The 13,851-nt window shown below is 27.6% G+C and overlaps 2 protein-coding genes across 3 annotated transcripts; one reads left to right on the forward strand and one right to left on the reverse strand.

Moving 5' to 3' along the window:
- Positions 1–655: 655 nt before the first annotated feature.
- On the forward strand, positions 656–4,294 carry LOC103487615 (glutathione S-transferase TCHQD). Of its 2 annotated transcripts, none has more exons than XM_008445987.3 (4): positions 656–998; positions 1,235–1,277; positions 2,635–2,962; positions 3,438–4,294. In XM_008445987.3, the coding sequence occupies exons 3-4, from the start codon at positions 2,754–2,756 to the stop codon at positions 4,030–4,032; spliced, it is 804 nt and encodes a 267-aa protein (XP_008444209.2). In that variant the 5' UTR covers positions 656–998; positions 1,235–1,277; positions 2,635–2,753; the 3' UTR covers positions 4,033–4,294. The 2 variants fall into 2 exon arrangements, with proteins under 2 accessions (XP_008444209.2, XP_008444210.2); XM_008445988.3 differs by having other exon boundaries at positions 845–998; positions 1,239–1,277.
- A 66-nt stretch (positions 4,295–4,360) lies between these two features.
- Positions 4,361–9,076, reverse strand: LOC103487614 (agamous-like MADS-box protein MADS9). Its single transcript, XM_008445985.3, has 7 exons — positions 8,574–9,076; positions 8,388–8,454; positions 7,239–7,300; positions 7,015–7,114; positions 6,631–6,660; positions 5,558–5,602; positions 4,361–4,760 (listed from the first exon to the last, which is right to left on the reverse strand). Exons 1-7 carry the CDS (start codon positions 8,870–8,872, stop codon positions 4,617–4,619), a joined length of 747 nt encoding a protein of 248 aa, XP_008444207.2. The 5' UTR covers positions 8,873–9,076; the 3' UTR covers positions 4,361–4,616.
- Positions 9,077–13,851: the final 4,775 nt, after the last annotated feature.

A 13,851-nucleotide genomic window follows, 5' to 3' on the forward strand; every position in this document is an offset into this window, starting at 1 on the left:
AAGTAAATGAAAAATTGTTTTGCTCATTGAATATTCTTATTTAAATTTGTTTCCTTGTGCTAATTCGGTAAAAGTTACTAATTACTAATTGTTTCATTCTAGTTCCAACTTTTAAAGTTCTAATTTTGGATCTATGAAATTTTGTAATTTTTTAGTTTTTCTTCCAAAACTTTTTAAAATCACGGCTTTGATATTATTTTAATTACTTTTTGATCCCATATTTTTAAAATATGTATCTTTGGTCCTAAAGTATATATTTTATTCCCTTAGTTTGTAAAATTATGTTTAGAAGGTTGTTTAAGTAGTTTTTTTAATTTTTATTATTACTTCAAATAATTAGGTATTTTAAGTAACTTTTTTTTATGAACACAAATCTTTTCTTTATAAATTTACTTTCCAATATTAGATATGTATAATTATTTTTAAAATTTTGAAAAGAAAATTCTCACACAAAGGAAAAACTATTTAAAAATGTATTCTTTTTGTTTAATTTTAATAAATCATTGCTAATAGGTTCTTTTCGTTGGAAAGGTCATAATAGTCAAATACCTATCAATTTACCTATTTTATATAATATATATCTATATATATATATATATATATATATATATATATATATATTTAAAATGGCTACTAACCTCTTTTGATTCATTTCTCAACCTCAAAACAATCTCCATAAACAAAAAAAAAAAAAAAAAAAAAAAAAACATTTTTAAGAATTTCTTTTGAAATTAATTTTTTAAAATATTTTTTTTGCAATTGAAGAGTCGAAGCCTCATTATTATTTTAAACAAATTAATAATAAATTAATATTTCGCTGTCATTATGCTTATGATATGAACAATGAGTATCCACTCCATAACGAGAGAACGTCCTTTCCAACAAAAATTTCTCACTTTTGCGCTTCAAAAAGACCCCATCGATTCCTCTCGACCCTTTTTCTGTGCTTTATCCGAGTGCAGAACAGTAACCCAACTGCGAATTTGAGGTCTCCAATGGTAATTATTTGTCTTTTTTCCTTTTTCTTTCCCTTTTCGTTTCTCTTTTTTATCCTCGTTCAGCCTTTAATGGTGGGTTTTAAGCTCTTTCTGCCTCGATTAAAGTGTAGAGCAGCTTCTATTTTCCTTCTTCTTCTTCTTCTTCTTCACGTGCAACCCACGAATCTGAAAAGGTTTATTTATGTATATTTATTGATTTATTGATTTATTCTTTTTTTGCCTTTTTTTCTCTGTAGTTAGTTCGTTCAGCAGGATGCTTTCTGGGTCTCTGGCTTGAGGGTATGTGTAAATTGTTCTCATTTTGTTTTGGTTTTTCTATTTGAATTTGTTTATTTTGTTTGTGGGTTCTTTTCTTTTCTCTTTAATTCATAGTTTTTATGATTGTTGTTTGAATAACTGTTGGAATCTGACTATTGAGAAGTTTTTATCTGGGTCTTGATTTGCCTGATTTTGGGTTGTTCTGAAATTCCTTTTTTGTTGTTGTTCTTTAATTTTTTTTGGAACTTACTTGTGACTTTTGCCTCTCTCTCTCTCTCTCTCTCTCTCCCCTCTTCTCTCACACTACATAATGAGAATTTTCTTATGTATTTGTTGAAAATTGAGTAGAATGTTTGAGTTCAATTCCCTATGAATTGGTGAAACTTTCTGTAATGGCTTTAAATGCTGTGGAATTGAAGCTTGTTCAATGAGGTAATGACCTTTGGGAAAAGTAAAATGCAAATATGTGATTCCTGTGATTGTGACCGTTGCCTAACACTCTTTTGAGTCATTAATTCTTTACTAAAGTTGATCGGTGATTTAGCATGATATAGACTAGGAGATTTTATGTTCAACTCTTGCAATGTCACTTCCTCCCAATTCCCAAATTAATGTTGATTTCTACTTTTAGGGTTCTTTTACAAAATTTTCTGCAAGTGAGGGAAGAGTACAAGTGTTGTTGATATAATCTAATGTAGTAGCTTATCGGCTTAAGCCTTTGGATTTATTGTCGATCTAGCAGAAAGCTTTTGTTTAAGTATTTGTTCCACATACTAGTCATTGCTTTAAATTTTGTTGTTAACAATTGACATACTTGAAGAAAATTTTTCCAACCTTTGGTAATTTTAGTTAATAATATAATGGATATCTTCTTAATACCTTTTCGGGGCTTTCTCTATTTGTGTATTTTATATAATCCCATAGTTGTAGGTTACACTCAGTGGATGGAGCTCCATACAATTATAACTATTTTTTAATGGACTACTTGATTTGAGTTTTCATGCGTAATTTACCACCGTAAATAGGATTATGTTATTACTGGAACTTGACCTTCTACAGGGTATTTTTGAGTGTGTCTATGAAATGTTTCTGTTCCCATTGTACAATTAAAACTGAAAGAGTAATATGTTATTCTTATTGAAGAGTTCTGGTGTTGAATATTTTTCAAAAATTGACATCCCGAGTCAAAAAATTGATATCTGGCTTTGGTTTTCCTTGCTTCTCAGTGTATCAGTTTCCTTTTTGTCTATGGATTGGTACATCATTGATCCACGACTCCATGAATTCCTCATCTGATTCCTTTTCTTTTTTGGCAAATCGAGTTTTCTTTCTGAAAATCGTGGTTGATGATGATTATATTCTGTTACGTTCATTGTAGGATTTTAGCTTAACTTTTTCCCATGGATTCGGGGTGATTTGTTAAGCCATAAACCAAGAGGCAGTATCCAAGAACTGTCTTGAAATTTCACAAATAAAGCTGATGTTAGTAACTAAGCAATGCAGTTATATCATCATCCTTACTCTTTGGATAGCCAGAAGGTGAGACTTGCCTTGGAAGAGCAAAGCATTGATTACACCTCGTATCATGTCAATCCCATCACGGCCAAGAACATGGACTCTTCATTCTTCAAGATCAACCCAAGTGCTAAACTTCCCGTCTTTCAAAATGGTTCCCACATTATTTTCGACACAATTGAGATAATTCAGTATGTCTTCCTTCTTAGTCCTTTGTTCTTACCTTTTTCATGCAATTTCCATATGCTTCATGAGATTAGCTGGAATAACTCACCTCATTAGGTTGACTCAAAAGGTTGTGGTTGTATAAATGAAAATAAGTGGGAATAATATGAATTACTTGTTATAGTTTTGTTTCTTTGGTTAACTCACTTCATTAGGTTCTTCTAGTGGTCTGTTTTTTTCAGAACAATTGAAGATATCACCAAGAATTAACAATTGAAGACAATGTACAATAATAATTTGTTGTAGTTTAACTGTCATAAAACTTGTACTATCAATCTTGAGGTTAGAGATTCGATTCTCTCACCTCACATGTTATCAAAAAAATAAAACTGCAAAACTAGCCGCTGCTAAACACCACCTTAGTAGTAAACTCTCCTCAGTGGCCATTTCTTTGTCGTAGTAAAAAACTGGCTAATATATGGATGTCACAAATCTGTTCAGGTATATAGAGAGAATTGCAATTGTCTCCTCAGGGACCGACGACATAATGCCAAGTAGCAGGGAAGTTGTTGAATGGATGCATAAGATACAACAATGGAATCCAAAATTTTTCACTCTTTCCCATATCCCTGAGAAGTACCGCCTTACTGTCACCAGATTTATAAGGCGAGTGGTGATCGCTCGCATGGCAGAAACTCCCGAAATGGCTGCTGCTTACCATCGTAAGCTGAGAGAAGCGTACGACACTGAAGACAAATTGAAAAACAAATCTGTTGTCAAACAAAGCACTGACCATCTAGTTGCACTTCTTGACGAAGTTGAATCGAAACTAAGTGCAACTTCTTATTTAGCAGGGGAAGAGTTCACCATGGCTGATGCCATATTCATTCCAGTGCTGGCTCGACTCGAGCTATTGAAGCTGGCAGGCGAGTATATAGGCAGCAGACCAAACATTGCAGAGTATTGGACATTGGTGCAGCAGAGGCCAAGCTACAAGAAGGTAATTGGAAAGTATTTCAAGGGATGGAGAAAGCACAAAACACTCCTGAAAACTTGGTGCTTTATTCATATCAGAACCTTGCTGAGAAGATATTGATGGAAAATAATTATAAAGTCATAAAAGTTTTTTTTTTTTTTATATTTTTGTACATGAGGGAGAAGCTATAGGGGTAAAAGGCTAAGGTGTATCTATTTATTGCCATTTTTTTTACCTCCCTTTTTTGTTTTGTTTCATCAAATGTGTGTTGTATTGTGATTTTCATTTTTATTTCTTATTGAACAGAGGATTGGAGGTTGAATCTTGATTTGGATTTCATAAATGGTATTTAATAATAAGTCAGTGTGCTATTACATTTTTATTTTTCTAGTACAACATAACTATGATGGTGTAAATATAAAAAAACAGCCAATTGTGATAGTGTAAATACAACAAACTGTCAATTTACATTGACAAACACACATATTTCATTCACATCACACACAACATAGTATATATGAAAACTACATGACATTTAGCTTAGCAGTGATTAAAGTTCTCATCATAACATTACATAATAACATAAGACACATAACCCAAAGTTGTACACATAATTTAAAAGTCTAGAGATTATATTAAAAAGAGTTTTAAGACTCCCAACAGCATAAACATAAAGAGAGAAATTAGATGTAAAATATGATTAATTATTCCCTTTCTTGTGGATTTGGCTGAATAGGCTGAACTCTGAAAGCAAAAGGCATTTGAGAATTGAAATCTCTCATTCTTTGATTATATCCAATATCCATTTCTCTCACACTCTCTCCCATTGCAACCATCTCCTTTTGGTACTGCATGTAATATATATAATATAATCTCACTTATTCAATAATTAACTATATGTATATAAGTATATATATTATAATAGTTTAAATACTTTGTTTATCGACTTATGAATATATTAACAAAGAGGTTTGTTCAAATTTCTCTTTTTCTATTGTACTAAAGAAAAGGCTATTTTATGGCGATGTTTTAAGAAGTTAAACAAGATAAAAATAAATAATTAATAATAAGACGTTAACTTTTTGAAAGTTTCAATGGAAAAGGTGACGATTTAAACGTTTTTGTCTTTGACCAATTAAACATTTTTGAACTAAACATAAAATTGCCTTAATTACAAACATTTAATAAAAATTTAGAATTTATTGAAAACACATTAACTATTATTAAACAAACTTTAAAAAATAGGATCAAAATAATATTTTCAACTAAATTTTAATATCCATAAACTTTTATAGTATTCCTAAATCTTGAAAAGTATTATATTTAAAACTTTGATTGTATTTCAAAAACTAATATTATTGTTGGAGATATTCTTTTATGAAATCTATGAGAATGATTGTGGTGTAATATCTACTTCGTATTCAATATAAAAATAATAATTGTTTTAAATGATAAAACTGTTAAAAAAATATTTTTAATATACCAAAATATCACTCTTTGATGATAATTGGTACTGATAGATATCTATTGGCGTCTATTACAGTCAATGACTATAATTAAACATTATGTAGAACTAAAAGTGAAGTATATTAAATAGCTTTTGTGAAATAAAAAAGGAAGGAAGAAAGAGTGTAAATTGATTTACCAGCTCATAGTTGAGGCGCTTGTTCTCTTCTTCCATCATTCTCTCCTATATTATTAAATATTCAACCCAACAACATTATTTATTTCACTACAATATAATTTATATCTAAACACACTATTTAAATTTGATTTTAAACAATCTTTTTTATTTCTTATTTTTTGAAAGATTATAAAAAAACACTTTTTAAGTGAAAATTTGTTTTTATAATTAAATAGGAGTGTTTTGCAAAATGAAAAAAAATATTTGTAAATATAACAAAAGGTTAATTATAGACAATGATAACCACCAATACAATTAAGTTATATTAGTGTTTATCATTGTTTATTGTTGGTAGGTAGAGACACTTTGTTATATTTAAAATATTTTTTTGTTATTTAACAAAAAAAATGTTATATTTAATTTTTAGATATTTACTATACCTTTTATAAGTAAAAAGATATTGTTTTAGGCTAACAAAAAAACCTAGATTTTGTTCTTTCCAAAATTTATAGAAACGATTTAGAAAAATAGAAACAAAAAAACACGAACAATTTTGAAGTGCTATGGTTTTTCAAAACAGAAAATCAAGAAACGAAAATATGGTTTAAAACGAGCTTTTAACGTATGAGACATTGAGAGTACTCTTTATATTTTTCTTTCTTTTTCTAATAGAAAAAGTGATTAAAATCTTTGGCAAATTTTTAAAAACAATCCAAACTAATTTTTTTTTAAAAAAAGAGTTAACAGATTCTAGAGGCTATTTAAACTACCATTTTCTTTTATTTTATTAGATAACTACAAATTTTAGTAAAAAAATAATCAGGTTTTCTTTTTAAAATTACAATAAATCACAAAACTCATACACAATATAGAAAATTTTTATATTCTAACGATTTATAATTATAATGTCGCTATTCAATATATTTATAAATAATGGTAGAAATCTATCGATATCTCAGTTACAAAATTTTATTAGATAATAAAACTTACTCTTTTTTTTTCTTTCTAACATTCTCTTGGAACTAAGTGATGAAAGAAAATAGAAGGTGTGAAAAATGGAGAGTAGAATGAGAGAGTAAAGATATATTACGTACATTTGTTCTCATCATTTTCATGAATTCCGACTGCATATTTACCACAAAAGCAAACAAAAGTTAAATTAACATTCATCAAATATATATACATACTTAAATTACATTTATGATCCCTACCACTAAACAAAATTAGAATTTATTCTTATGCTTCAATAAAACCCTCGTAAATAATAAACCATAAAGATAAATTTGTAGCTTTTAAAATCACATCAAACCTAAGCGGTAACATTTAATGTAGGAAGCAAATTTAATAATTTATGTGGAAAATTATCGTAAATCGCAAAAACTTTTTTAAAAAATATTTACAAAATTTAACAAGATTTCAAATTTTATCAAGATGTTGCAATATTTATTTTGCAAAAAGAAAAAGGAAAAAGGAAAAACCTGCTTCTCACGAACACCGGTGAGGCCATTTTCAAGAGCTTCTTCAAGAGACATTAACTCCTTGTAGTTCAAAGATGTTATATCTTCACCTCTCAAATGCCTGTTTTATTTTTCTCATCCCATTTATTATTTTATTATTATTATTATTCTCATGAATATATTTATATGTCCAATTAATGATATCCAGAGAAGAAAAAAAAAAAAAATAGTCCAAATATATATACCTTAGCTCAATCTGCATGTTGTCATTTTCTTTCTTAACTCTATCCATTTCATTGCTCAGATTCTGTATAAAATTATTAATATCACATAAAAAAACACAAAATAAAATAAAAAAACAAAACTATTTTAGAAGTGTTAATTAAACTACTTAATTAATTAAATTTACGATCGTTAATATGCTTAACATAACATAATATATCTTGATCCAGTACCAACTTAACACAGTAATCGACACCTTCTAATTGCTTTCTCGAAAGTTTAAATCTCAAAGTCCATATGTCGTACATAAAAGAACAAAACATCTTTGAGCTAAGAGATGGGAAGGAACACAAAAGAAATTGGACAGATAGTTGTAGAATGTAGAAATTTGAACCACTAACTTCAATTTATATTGATAACAGGTAAACGAAATTAGGGTTCATGTTTTTCTTTTTTTAAAAAAGATAAAATATTTTCTTTCTATTGGCAGTAGATCTACAAGTATGAAACTGCCAAGTGACTATTATTTTCCAGCTGAAAAACACATAATCAAACCAAAACATAATCTTATTATTCTTTCCCAAAAGAAAAAAAAAAAGAAAGAAAACATAATTTATGTTAATAGATCTGTTCATGGATGTTACATTTCTCTTAGTTTCATCTTTCCTTTTTCATGCTAAATTTTCACAAACCATCACAACACATAAATCTTAAAAAATAGAGATTTATTTTATTTATAAAAACATTCGCATCCCATTTCTAGATCAGTTCATAGGATTTCAACCCGAAACTTTTCTAACATACTTTTGGCAAAAAAAAATTAAAAAAAAAACCCACCATATTTCCATTATATATATAATAAAAAACCAAAATCCAAGCTTTCTTTTAGGGTTTTATTTCCCACATAGCAAAAAAAAAAAAAAAAAAAAGCTTAGATCTAAAATTTCATATGGGGAGAAAATTAGAGAGAAAAAGAGAAAAAAAAAAGAAAAATAAAAAAGCACCATGTTTTCATTACATATATAATATTAAAAAAAAAAAAAGATCCAAGCTTTCTTTTAGGGTTTTATTTCTCACATATCCAAAGAAAAAAAAAAACTTAGATCTAAAATTTCATAAGAGGGAGAAAATTAGAGAGAAAGTATAAACAAAAGAAAATAAATAAATAAAACCTCATGCTTAGCATCCCACAGCCTCTTCCCAGATTGCTTGTGATACTTATCCAAGATATCCACCAAACTAATTATCATTCCCAAAAATAAATAAAAATCAGATTAATTAGTAACAAAATTTTAAAAAAGATTAGAAAAAAAAGAGAGAGAAAAAGGGGAAAAAAAAAGAAGAAGAAGAAATCTTACGGTGTAGAAGGGCTGCAATATTCATGCATTTTTCCAGAGCTAGCAAAAATGACAAGAGAAACTTGAGCATCACAAAGAACAGTAATTTCTTTGGCTTTTTTGATGATACCATTTCTTCTCTTTGAATATGTAACTTGTCTATTGCTTGAGTTCTCTATTCTTTTTATTTCTATTTTCCCTCTTCCCATTTTCTTTCTCTTTTCTTCTTCTTTTCTTTTTAATTCCTCAAAGCAAACATATGGGTTTTTAAAATAATGAACATACAAAGGCCCCATTCTATATTGGGTTTTCGTGTTCATAAACTTTCTATTTCTTACACAAAAATAGGCCTTTTTTTTGGGTTTGTGACAACCCCAACTCAACTCCTATTTTTTTTTTCACATTAATTATTATTATTGTTAATATTTTTTTTTTGTTGCTTCTTGTTAACCATTGGGTTTCATCCACTATTCCCTTTCTCTCACATTTTCTACTTTCCCTTCACATCAAATAAGTAAACAAGTTTGTGTATATGTATATCTATAATCCTTCCTTTCAAATGTATTATTGATCCAAATTTGACTGATTAATGTTTTTTTAGGTTAAAATATATGATAATGACTTTTGGTTTTTATATTTTCTATTGTTGAACTTTAGTTTATGTAATTTCCGTAAATCTTAAATTTAGACCATCAAAGTTAATTTTATTAAAATTGGGTTCAATGTTAATAATAAATTTCATGCTGTAAAATATAATATGTAAATATGTTACTGTAAAAATGTTAATAGATGATAAGTATTTTTTGGAATAGGAAACAATAAAAATTGGTATAAGAATTAAATTTAAGATTCCATAGAGTAAAATTGGATATTTTCATGGGGATTAAAGTTGAACAAACCACTCAAGTAAAATGATTTCTTAACCTTGTTTTTATCATTTTCATTATGTTTCCAAGGGTTTATTGTGTTATACCTAATTATGTAAATTTTGATATAGATTTGAACCTTTAACAATTTTTTTTCAATAAATGTGGAATTGGGAGATCAACAAACCCTCAATTTATGCGAAAGCGCAAAATTGAAACTTCTAACATTTTTGTTGATGTTATATTATTGAAGAGATAATTAACAAATTTAGAAATGGAGAATAGATTATTGATGTCAACTCTTAAGAGATATACCTAACCATGTTAAGCTTATAATAATTGCACTTTGACTATTGCAATATAATAGAAAATTTGATTAAATTAATGAATGAAATGTGATGTTTGGCAAGGGAGAGATGTTTCTTTTACACCTACTTACAATGCGGGTAATTAAGAAAATTTGAGTACATAATTATAAATTTCTTGATTGTTAACGCATTCGTATAACATCTAAGTTATCTTTACTTTGGCAAAGAGAGAGAGTTTGAGCAATTAATCATATATACAACATTCTAAGAAAATAATGTTAATTTAGTGATTGAAGTTAGGGTTATTATTGGAGGATGCTACTTTAAACTTAAAGTTAGGGTTATTATTGGAGGATGCTACTTTAAACTTAACATATATACATATGTATATATTTAACAATGTGGGTCATCAACTAAGAAATTCTAATCAATTGGCTCACATAAAACAAATAATTAAAATATTTCATAAAAAAATAAGAAAATTTTGTTACATCGAAAAATATGATCGAACAATTTGATCGATATACAAACATATCAAAGATATAAAAGGCGTTTGAGATTATAGTGTCATCTTATTTTTCATAAATAAATAATCTTTGGGTAATAGTTAGGGTGGATGCCCTAAAAGGGCAGGTGTCAAGCTTACAACATTGGAGTATGTGATAGTCATGTGTGCATAAGAAAATGGAGTTGGGGTTAAGTGAGAATAAAAAAATCTTAACCATCAAATCAAAAAATCAAAAGGGTTTTTGGCTCAAGAAAGTTAGGAATTTATGTGGGGTTTTTTCCCCTTCTTTTTTGAAAAAGAAAAAAAGGAAAAAAAGGAAATGGGAAACTAAAGATGGAAAAGAAAAAATGAAAATGACCAAAAATAGCAAAGGGGACAAAGCATTTTCTAAGTGACTTTTTAACAATAATAATTTTTTTTAAAAGAAAGAAAGAAAGAAAGATAAAGAAGGCATTGCACAGTCAAAAACTATGGTATTTTGAAAGTTTGATATCAATTGTCATCAAATCAAAAGTCTATTCCCATTTCCTCTTCCATTAATTCCTGTAAACAAGAAATCTCCAATTTTGAACTCTCAGAAAAATCTCAATCAATCTAATCAACAGCTTCAATTCTTTGTATGCCAAACAAACTGCTGTCATTTCTACTAAGCCTTTGTATTCATATGTACTATGTGTAAATGGGTTTAAATCTAGTTTTCACACTTTCATGGCTTATCCATTTATGGGTACAGTCCAAAAACCATTTTCAATAGTAAAAAAGCTGAGTCCTAAACTTTATGCCGTATTAAAATTAAACCCTACTAAGGTTGGTTGGTTGGATAATCATTTTGTTTTTTAAATTTAATTAGATTTATAAATTTTATTTTCACCTTCAATTCTTTGTTATTTGCATTATGCACGTGGTTTTAAAAATCAAATCAAGTTTTGAAAACTAAAAGAATAACTTTAAAAAAACTGTTCTTGTTTTTTAAATTTGTCTACAAATTTAACTGTTATAGTTAAAAAAGATTGTCATTGTAAGATGTTGGAAAGGAAATAGACTTAATTTTAAAAAGGAAAAACAAAAAATGAACTTAGGAGTTAAATTTCTAAGACTATTGTAGGCTTAAGAGCGTTTGATTTTAATATTTTATAAGTTTTTAAGAACTCAATTTTTACAATTGAAAGTATAAGAGTGTAATTGCAATAGCCACTATACTTCAATGGTAATTTTTGCAATTTGCTCTTCATTCTTTTTTTGTTAAAAAAATAATTTTAAATATATTTTAAAATTTGCTCAATTTTAATATTTATACTTTCAAGTAACAAATTACGAAGAACATGCATTTTCTTAATAGGAAAATTGTAAAAATTAAAACATTTTATAAATACGATGATTTTTGTATTTTAGTGATTTTGTTTTATAAAATGAAAATAGTTTGTCAACTTTTCTATTCTTAAAAAAATCGTGATAATAAAATACCAACCATAAACAAAAGCAATGTAAACTAAATTTAATATTTCTTTGAAGTAGGAGGGGCTAAAATTTGAAAGTTGAGAGTATGAAAGGCTAAAGTTGAACACATTTTAAAATATAAGAATCAATTATTTGGGTATTTTCAACTTTATTTAATGTTTTTAAAAAAAGTTTAGGGTTTGATTTGAAACTTTTTAACCTTTGGTTTTTGGTGTGTAGTGGACTGTGTGTGTACACATTTTGGTAATTACTGTTAAAAAATTAGGGTTTGCTTCTTGAGGGATACCCTTTTTCCCTACCATTTTTGTGAAATAATAATGCTGCAATGTGTACAATTTGGTCATTTTCATTAACTTTTTAAAATTAGGGTTCTTCTTCAGATTGATGTGCTTATTTTATTTTATAGTTATTACTTCTCTTTTCTTTCTTTCTCTCTTTTTTTTTTCAAAGAAGATAGATGCTTATATTCTTTGCAGTCAATTTAAGCACATTGTATTGACTTTAGAGATGAAGCATGATACAGACAATTACAAATAAGCGAATAAAATGGAGTTAATAATGATAAAACAAATATGCTAACCCTTAGGTTACTTGAAACACAAATATATACCATGTTTCTCTTAATTAAGGGGATTCAAACTCTCTATGGTGTGTGTAAGAGTAGAAGTACAACACTACACTACAACTATATTTTGTTTAAAATTAACCATTATTTAATATATATTGTAATCTGACATTTTAAAATTAAATTAAAATACAAAAATTGATAATGTGAGGGGGGACATGCCCCCACTTACCCTTCCATAAATTCGTCACTATATGTAATAAATTTTGTTGGTGTAAATAGTTCTTTTTCCTATTTTTGAAAAAATCCCTAATTTTAAAGAAAATTTTCATAAATATAAAAAACAAACTACTAACATATTTATGACCGGTGTAACAAAAGTTAGCCATTTTTTAAATATTCTAAGTTTGCCCTTCCATCTCTCTTCTTCTACAATTTTTTTATTGTTTTCTCATTTGTTATTCTTTTTTTAGCTCCGAATTCTTTCTATCTTTCTTCTTTTTTTGGTAACAAAATCTGATTTCTTTCAATCATCTTTCTTGTTTTTCTCTCTCTTTTTTCTTTTGCTGCGTGCATGTCTTTCTTCTTCTTTCTTCTTTTTCCCCTTTTTTTCGTTAGCTGCGTGCATCATCTTTCTTCTTTCTTTTTTAAGTTGTTTAGATTAGGGTAACCAAATCTAAAAAATTGTGTATAAAGAATATTGAAAAAAATCGTTTAGATCTAAACAATCTACCAAATTTTGAAAAAAAAAATTGTTTAGATTTTGGGTAGCTAAATCTAAACAACCAAATCTAAACGTGTACCTCAATTAACCAAATCGTGTAACCAAATTAAACGATAGAATTGAAAAAAAAAATAAACGATCGTGTACTAAACAATAGCCAATCTAAACGATCGTGTACCAAATATATTACGCGTAGGTTGTTGATAGAGCATTTTTTTTTTATTTTTCCACAGCGTGCGTTGTTGACAGGACATTTTTGGTATTTTTCACTATGGATTTTTTCCATTTTCGGAATTGTTCTATACATTGTAAATATTTTGCCGTTTTGTTATATTTTTCTGAAAAGATCCTAGTTTTTCTTTTAAATTTTTGAAAAACTCCCTAAATTTAATATATAATAAATTTATAAGAATTTGTCTTCTTACAACCAAATGTGTTTTCCTTTTTCAAGAATTAAGAGTACTCTTTAATTTCATTATTTCTCCAAAACGAAACGTCAATTTAAAAAGAGAAAATACTCATCAAATATTGAAAAATGCAATAACATATAATGGATAATTTGTTGTGCGTTCCTTCATGTGCTTTAGAAAAGTTGAGAATTAGATTCTTCCATTTAAATTTTCATTTTTATCTCAAAGATTTTCTTTTATTCAACAACCACATAAGTGATCAAGAATTAAACTTTATAACTGAACTCAAAGAATTTTTATCTCAAAGATTTTATCCACTAACTCATGTTCGAATTAATTTAATAAACATCTTTGTTTAGTTCTATAGATAACATATAGGTGAAAACGATCAAACTATTAAATCTTCTAGAATTAATAATTAGAGTCTTACCTGCATTGAGTATTCTCAAATTCAATAAAG

The sequence above is a fragment of the Cucumis melo genome, chromosome 7, assembly GCF_025177605.1.
Source record: "Cucumis melo cultivar AY chromosome 7, USDA_Cmelo_AY_1.0, whole genome shotgun sequence".
Classification (NCBI taxonomy): Eukaryota; Viridiplantae; Streptophyta; class Magnoliopsida; order Cucurbitales; family Cucurbitaceae; genus Cucumis; species Cucumis melo.

Coding starts and splice junctions, on each gene's coding strand:
- LOC103487615 (XM_008445987.3), top strand. CDS start 2,754: ATGCAGTTATATCATCATCCTTACTCTTTGGATAGCCAGAAGGTGAGA. Junction 2,963..3,437: donor GACACAATTGAGATAATTCA/GTATGTCTTCCT, acceptor AAATCTGTTCAG/GTATATAGAGAGAATTGCAA.
- LOC103487614 (XM_008445985.3), bottom strand. CDS start 8,872: ATGAACACGAAAACCCAATATAGAATGGGGCCTTTGTATGTTCATTAT. Junction 8,455..8,573: donor TATTGCAGCCCTTCTACACC/GTAAGATTTCTT, acceptor AATGATAATTAG/TTTGGTGGATATCTTGGATA. Junction 6,661..7,014: donor CCGGTGTTCGTGAGAAGCAG/GTTTTTCCTTTT, acceptor GTAAATATGCAG/TCGGAATTCATGAAAATGAT.